The 8111-nt window shown below is 43.8% G+C and overlaps 1 protein-coding gene across 1 annotated transcript; it reads left to right on the top strand.

The window, feature by feature from the left end:
• Nucleotides 1–2975: 2975 nt before the first annotated feature.
• Nucleotides 2976–7822, top strand: CCR75_008246 (uncharacterized protein; the record flags this gene model as incomplete). The annotated part of the gene is made up of 3 exons (XM_067966300.1): nucleotides 2976–3078; nucleotides 6935–7074; nucleotides 7727–7822. The coding sequence occupies 3 exons, from the start codon at nucleotides 2976–2978 to the stop codon at nucleotides 7820–7822; spliced, it is 339 nt and encodes a 112-aa protein (XP_067816597.1).
• Between the last annotated feature and the right edge of the window lie 289 nt (nucleotides 7823–8111).

Here is an 8111-nt window from a genome sequence, read left to right as displayed (position 1 = left end):
TACGTCACCTAACGAGAGGCACCACTCACATCTGAAGCAGTGTGAAGTGGACTTGTACTGAAACAGTACAAGTCGCAGTGCCCCGTTCCACAGCTGCTACACAATTTTCCAAAATTTCTCAATACCAGTCTCCAATTCTTCTTTACCATCCTCCGCCACCGTTGATTTGATTTCTGTAGCAAGCTGCCATTGCTGGTGAATGTCTGCTGGTAATAGAGTTTAGTCCTTTTCGATTTTTTTTCAAAGTGAGTGCCAGCAGGATAGACAATAAATTGCTTTAAAAGAATGTGTACAAGTTTCTGCCATGCTGCCAGCCAAAGCCTCGTTAATTTATTATTTGTTTTTCGCAGCGCAGGGAGACACATTACCCACCACACCATCATTAATCCTCTCAATAAGATCTCAGTAATTTCGAGTTTCGTTTGCTGCAACTGCTGTCCAAACTCCCTTTCTTGGTGTTGTAGGCAATTAGTTAACTTGTAACTAACATCGCGAAAGTCCATTGTTGATACCTTTCACCCTTTTTGATTGCGGCATGTGCATCTCCAACTCGTGATGAGTTGTTATTTTGCCGAAGTGAGGGCTAAAATTTTGTCCATGCTGTCGCAATGCGTTCCTTGTGCACAAGCATGTATCTTCCAAATTTAACAGTAGATCTGACTTTTATCCGTACTTTTTTGTCTGAAGAGCTGATAAGAATTTCAAGAGTGCTGTGGTTCTGCAACTTCATAGTGATGAACATAGCTAGATACTGATAACATCTATCTGTTCTGTATGAAAAAAAAATTACCTGTGACATTCACTCATGAATATAAAAAAACTTCGAATTCCAAAATTTGCCGTTGCAGTTTGGCAGCACATTTTTTTAATATGCCAACGACAAAGGAGATGCTTACTTGTTGGGAATACTGTCTGGACAGCTCTTACTAATGCAAGCTCGCGATCTGTGATTATACCCTTGAGGAGGGTACTCCATCGTTGAGAGTTCTAATCTGGTTTAGTGCCCATCTGTAGCCTTCTTGCTTTTTCTTCGGCAGGAATGTAAAGGATGATGAGAATGTTAAATATTGGATTAAGGCAAGTAAATTCAACAGTATGCAGCAAGGCCAAGAAGAAAACAGAAGGAAAGCGCCCTGTCAATTGGATAGACTTTGGATTAGCAAAAAATAGGTGAGTCACATTGTTGTGATTGCTGCATTGGGTCGAAGAGATGAAACGGTCTTCCTTAAACTCTTTAAGTAGTTGCATAACACGAAGACTATCTATTGAGGCAAAATCTTCTATTCAAAGGACCTTCCAATCTGGAGCTAGACCTAGCGAGGCAAGAAAAGCTCTTAAACTGCTAAATTCATCATATAATTTTATACTTTTTTCAGGGTGAAATGCGAACTCAGTTCCTCAATGGCCGAACACCAATTGCAGCATATTTTTCTATTGTTCATGGTTATGTTGACCATTCTTTACCAGCAATATCAATCTTTATCATGTTTATATATCGTAGCGTTGAGCCGAAATGGGATTAATCAAGTTTTGCACGGTCGATTTTCCAAAGTAAGGTTTGATTTTTTTTAAATTAGTTCAGTTGAAATTTGTGCCTTAAATACCTTTGAATAATTTAACATTCCTTGTATTGTATGACCCTTCTGTATGTAGTATCGCAAATTTTTGTAGAGCTTTTAATAGCCAATGCATAGCCTTCAATGAATGCAAAGTCTTGAGCAGCTTTGAGAGCTCTTCAATGCGTTATAGGTTTGGTGTACTGATGGGGGAAGCATATTGAAATGTTGTAGGTGGCAAGTGTCTTTGGCAAGTTTGATGTTAACGTTTGGTGAGTGATTGAATTGATACTGTATAAAGGAGCTGAACAAGCATCTCTTATAAAGACAAGGAATTCTGTGGACATTTTGGCATTAATCTACAACTGAAACATAGTAATCCCTCCGTTCGGAAATAAAAGGCGCATTGTTTTTTTTAATCTTAAGGTAACTTTTTATAAAAAAGGCCCGTGGTTAAGCTCATAATATGCTTCTTGCGATATGTTGTCCGCAAAGCAAATTTGTACTTTTGGCGGGATCCTTATTACTTAGAAAATGCAGTTTCGCGCCGAAAAATTTCGATCTCGACTTTTAAAGTGCCGGTTCGCTTGAGTGGATATCGTTGAGCCTACTACTACTCGACAGACGGTTCCAAAGGCAAAAAAACTGACGCCTATCCAACGAAGAAGTGTGTTTGAGTTTTCGTTAGAGTGTTGTGTCGGCGGACACCTTCCGTATGGCACTATCAACGATGCTGTAATCAGATTCGCCATAACTCGCAAGGTCGTGGCCGCAATCTGGCAAAGACGACAATCTGTAAACGATGGATCAGTAGCTGCCGATTTTACAAGCAGGAACGTGGGAAAAGTCGGTCGGAAGCGAAAAGCGATTACGCAAGCTGATATCGAGTCGATTCCAAAAGAACAGCGAGGCAATATCCGTTCAACGGCAGCTGCATTGAATATTGGAGTCGCGACTGCCATAAACTGCTTAGAAAAGGGATACTGAAGGCACATTCTAATGCCGTTAAGCCCTTACTCACAGATGAGAACAAAAAGACGTACCTCAAGTACTGCCTGTCCATGCTGGATTCCAACAGCGTTTCATTGGGCGCGCCTCATTTTCAAAACATGTACGATTACGTCCATGTCAACGAGAAATGGTTATAGAATTCAAAGAATCAGCAGAGATAATATCTGGCCGCTAGCGAAGAGCACCCTCACCGGACTTGTAAAAGCAAGAAAAACATCACAAAAGTTATGCTCCTCGCTGCGGTGGCAAGGCCCAGATGGGATACAGCTAGGGATAAGTGGTTCGATCGCAAGTTAGGGATTTGGCTTTTTGTCACCCAAGAGCCTGTCAAGCGCTCTAGCAAGAACAGGGCAGCGGGAACCATGGTCACAAAATATTGATTCAGTGACCAAGGTCCAATAATCCCAGATGATTATCAAGAAGGTTATTTCTGCGATTCGCAGCAAATGGCCCAATTCAACCCGATCGGCAGCTGGTGTGATACAGCAAGACAACGCCAAGCCCCACATCTGTTGAGGTTTACGTACCACGACATAAATTGTGTGTCGTGTTTATGGCAACTTGCAGGGACGGGGCTCTTCGAGCAATCTGGATGAGCGATCACTTATGAAAGGATTTATATATGCGTTTAAGCAGTAGTTTAACTCTTATAACTACTTTTCATTTTGAGCACTGAGAAGTAGTTGTCTGGTTGTTATAGGTTATGAGCCCAAATGCGTTGGCCCCCAATGATATCCTTACGGATGATAACTACTTCATGTGGGAATTTAAAGCGCGCATGACCCTTGCGCGCAAGGATCTATTGAATCATGTAATGGTGAAGCCAGAGTCGGCAGTGCTACGGGAAATACCCGAGCGGAAAGTCGCCGATATGAAGGCTCTGGCTGTGCTGGTGAAGTTGCTCTCACCCACCTATACGTGTATGGTTCGGGAATGTGAGACAGCCCTTGAGGCTTGGGAGGTGTTGCAGACATTCTTCGCGAAGAAGAACCTCCATAATCGAGTGCAACTTCGGAAACAGCTACATGAATTTGTTATGGAAACTGGTACGAGTCTAATGGACCACCTACTGAAGTTTGATGAACTTTGTTTGAGGCTCAGGGCTGCTGGTGACAGCATGGATGATGATGAGAAGCTAGTACTCCTCTTGAAAGCTTATCATCTGAATATGATGATATGGTGCGCATAATTGAGGCGCACAGCAACGTGACGCTGTTGGACGCAAAAGAGATGCTCCGGCGGGAGTATGACACGCTACAGAAACGTGATAAGAAGGAACTGCTTTTAAAGCACACGCACAACCTAATGTGAATCGACGCTTTCAAGGAAATCGAGGACACCATGGCCGTCAAGATGATAAAGATCGAAACCAAGCTTTCAGACGAAGGAACGACAACGCAAGATTTCAAAGCAAGTGTTTTGCTTGTGGAAACATGGTCACAAGAGTTCGCAGTGTCACAACGTGAAACAGTCAAGATCTGGCGATGAATTTGTTTTCTCAGCATCAAGCGAGAAATTGGAGTCAAGTGCAACTTGGCTGCTGGATAGTGGTGCGAGCCGTCACATGACTGATGACGAGCGTGATTTTGTGGAGTATGAAAATCTGACTACCCCAATTAGCATCATAGTTGCTAATGGACAGCATCTGATGGCGAAAGGAACGGGGTCGGTGCGATTTGTACTAGAAAATGGCCGCACAGTTAAGCTGAAGAAAGTTCTTCATGTGCCTAAATTGGACAAGAAGCTTGTATCTGTACCAGCACTGACAGCCCGAGGTGTGCTTGTGCAGTTCAAGCGTAATCAAGCAGTCCTAACATCCAATAGGATTACGGTAGCAGTGATTAATCGAGTGGGAAAATTGTTTGCGTGGAATGTCAAGCAGGATGTGGTCTTGGAGGCATACAAAGCCGAGAGCACGACCAAAGAAAATGATGAAAGTTGACCATGGCATGCTCGCCTTAATCACGTATCGACAAGCAAGCTTAGTCAAGCAATGAAGGCGTGTGACGGTATTACGAAAGTGTCGGCAACTGAAGACGGTGTTTGCGATGGGTGTTCACGTGAAAAAAAGACGAACAGTCCGTTTCGTCATACCTCAGGGAGTACAGTCAAAACAAGTCAACCACTTGAGATTGTTCATACTGATATCATGGGTCCGATGAACCCGAAATCAAAGGGTGGTGCCCTTTATGTTCTCACATTTATCGACTACTATAGCCGATTCGTCTATGTGTACTTACTAGCTGCGAAGTCACAAGTGTTTGAACGATTTCAGGACTTTCGTGTGATGGTGGAGACGCAAACGGATTGCAAGATCAAGTGCATTAGAAGTGACAATGGCGGTGAGTTTACAAGTTACCAGTTCAGCAAGTACTGTGTGAATCATGGTATCATACACCAAACAAGCGTGCCATACACTTCACAGCAAAATGGATTGGCTGAGAGATTGAACAGAACGCTTGCTGAAATGGCACGTTCGATGTTGAGCCATATGGAGATGGATCGAATCTGGTGGGGTGAAGCTGTTATGACAGCTGCGCACATACTAAACCGACTTCCGAACACAGCGCGCCCCAACAAGAGTTCATTTGAAGTGATGAACGGTTCGAAACCTGACTTAAGTTACTTTCGTGTATTTGGATCTACTGGTTATACACGAGAAGCGGATTGCAAGCGGCCAAATACGACAACAAGGCTAATAAGTGCATTTTTCTGGTTTACTTAGTCACATCAAAGGCGGACCGTGTGTGGGATGTGGATCGGGAACAGTTGGTGGTGACTCGTTCTGTCACACTAGACGAAAGGCCTCCTTCACGATCCAAAAATATTTTTGTGAGTGAAAATCGCGTTTAAATCACACAACAGCACGATGATAGAGACGAAAATGCGGTGAATGTACCCATTTCAGCGGATTCTCATGATGCGGACAAACATGGAAATTGATGGAGCAGATGATGTTGACACTAGCTGGGAAGACATTGTTGTGGATGCCTATGGCGAGGACAACAGGTCGGAAAATTTGGAAATTGTTTCGATTGAAGGGGAGCGTTTAGATGTGCGAACAGGTGAAACACTTAGAGAATTACGCACACTAAGTGGAGGTGTTGATGAAAGGGGTCATCAGCGCACGCACATGCTACAAGACATTTGCGATCGCTCAAGTGCAATTGTACCGCATGAGGAGCAGTGCAACCCGGAGGACAGACTTGAGGTATACCCTGGGTCGAGTAAAAGACGTCTAAGTGACGATTCGTACCCTCGTTTGCTTGAAAGTGATAATTTTGGACATTGTCGTGGAAATTTACCACTCTTGACAGATGGACCTGTAGTGGATAATGAGGATGATACTGACGTGGTCGAGCCTGAAGCTAAACGTCAAAGTATGGACGATTACGAATTTTTGCTTTCTGCCACCGTTGTACCCACGACTTACAACGAGGCAATACAGTCATCAGGTCAAAGCAATGGAAAGCAGCAATTCTGACCGAGATTCAAGCTCATGAACGCAATCACACATGGGATGTTGTTCGCCGCCCGTCTGGTGTCAAGGGATTGGTAACAAGTGGGTTTTTGGGCACAAGTTTGATGAAAATGGTGAAAATGTGCGTTATAAGGCGCGTTTGGTTGCTCTTGGATACCTGCAAACGCATGGTTTTGATTACTTCAATACGTACCCACCGGTTGCGTGCTCAAACACAATTCGCACGTTTTTTGCGGTTTGCTGCAGTATGCAATATGTGATACGACAATTTGATGTGGAAACAGCCTTTCTAAATGGAGACTTGGAAGAAGACGTTTACATGGAGCCACCACCAGGGATAAAATTTACGCCTGGATCGGTTTGCAAGCTAAGACGAAGTTTGTATGGCTTAAAACAAGCCGCTGCAGTTTGGTACAAGAAGATATGCTCTGTATTTGTGACTTTAGGCTTTGAACAATGTCGTGCGGACACTTGTCTTTTTGTTCGACGTCCCGATACTAAAGTCAAGTCAATTTCGTACATAGTGCTGTACGTGGATGATATTCTCATTGGATGCAAGTCGAATGCAGAGGCTGATAAAATTTACAAAGAGTGTACAGCTTATTTCTCGGTGAAGTCGCTTAGAGCTGCGCGATTTATTTTCGGTATGGAGGCGAATCATTCTCTGGAAAAGGGGGAGCTGGTTTTAAAACAGACTCAATTTATTAAGAAGATGATCACGGATTTCGAACAAGATGGTGCTTACATAGTTTGCAGTCGACCCCTATTGACTCGCAGTGTGACTTTAAAGACAGCACTTTGTATCGAAAACTGGTGGGTTCCCTGATGTACAATGCAAATGCTACGCGACCTTTGGAGAAGCCAAAACATATGTACTGGTGTGCAGCGTTGCGCGTTTTGCATTACCTAATGGGAGCACAATCACACGGGATTGCATACAAGAGATCGGACAGCAATAAACCCATGCTTTGCGCCTACTGTGATGCAAACTGGGAGGTGACAAAAGTACTCGTCGCTCGACCTCTGGTGTTTTAATTTTGCTCGGTAACGCGGTTGTTGTATAAAAGAGAAAAAGACTAAGCTCAGTGGCTTTGTCTTCGGCTGAAGCTGAGTATATGGGATTGGCACTAGCTACTCAAGAGATTTTGTGGATTCGCTATTTGCTGATGGAAATGGGTGTTGCGTGCAAGAGTGCAACCACTGTACATATGGACAATAAGTCGACGATAAGCATCGCAACAAATCAAGGATATACGCCAAGAGCCAAGCTTACTGACCTGAGGGTGCATTTCGTCCGAGACTACGTTGAGCAACGCACAAAATCAGCTCAAACATGTTCCGTCTATTATGCAACTTGCTGATTACCTGACGAAGCCACTAAGTGCACCACAACTGCTACGTCTGCGTGATGCAAGTGGAATCCATGAGAGTGCATGTTGAAGGGGAGTGTTGAGGTTTACGTACCACGACATGAATTGTGTGTCGTATTTATGGCAACTTGCAGGGACAGGGCTCTGCGAACAATCTGGATGAGCGATCACTTTATGAGGGGATTTATATATGCGTTTTAGCAATAGTCTTAACTCCTAATACTACTTTCCATTTTGAGCACTGAGAAGTAGTTGTCTGGTTGTTATAACATCAGCCCGTCAGATATAGCGTTCAATGAGGCGCGCAGGCATCCGGTATGGATATTCGGTCATCATGTCAGCCACCTAACAGTCCTGACACAAACGTGCTTGATTTTGGCTTCTTCAATGCTGTCCAGGCCTAGCAACACCAAAAGGTGATGAACAGGATTTATGAGTTAATTACGCTTGTTCAAGCAGCATTTAAAGAGCTTGACAGGAATAAGTTGAACAAGGTGATTCTTACCCATCAATCTTGCATGAACGAGATCCTCAAATGCGGAGGGGGGGGGAACAAGTACAACATTCCCCATTTATTGAAAGAGCGCCTAATCGATAAAAATCGTTTGCCCGACCATCTTACCTGCGCTGTCGAGATCATTGAGGCGGCGAAGGAAGCAGTGACGGACACTCCATCAACTTGATAGCATCGGC

Source organism: Bremia lactucae, linkage group LG3, assembly GCF_004359215.1.
Source record: "Bremia lactucae strain SF5 linkage group LG3, whole genome shotgun sequence".
NCBI classification, from domain to species: domain Eukaryota; phylum Oomycota; class Peronosporomycetes; order Peronosporales; family Peronosporaceae; genus Bremia; species Bremia lactucae.
The sequence above is the reverse complement of the archived record's forward strand: the minus strand, read 5'-3'. Positions and strand labels throughout refer to the sequence as shown.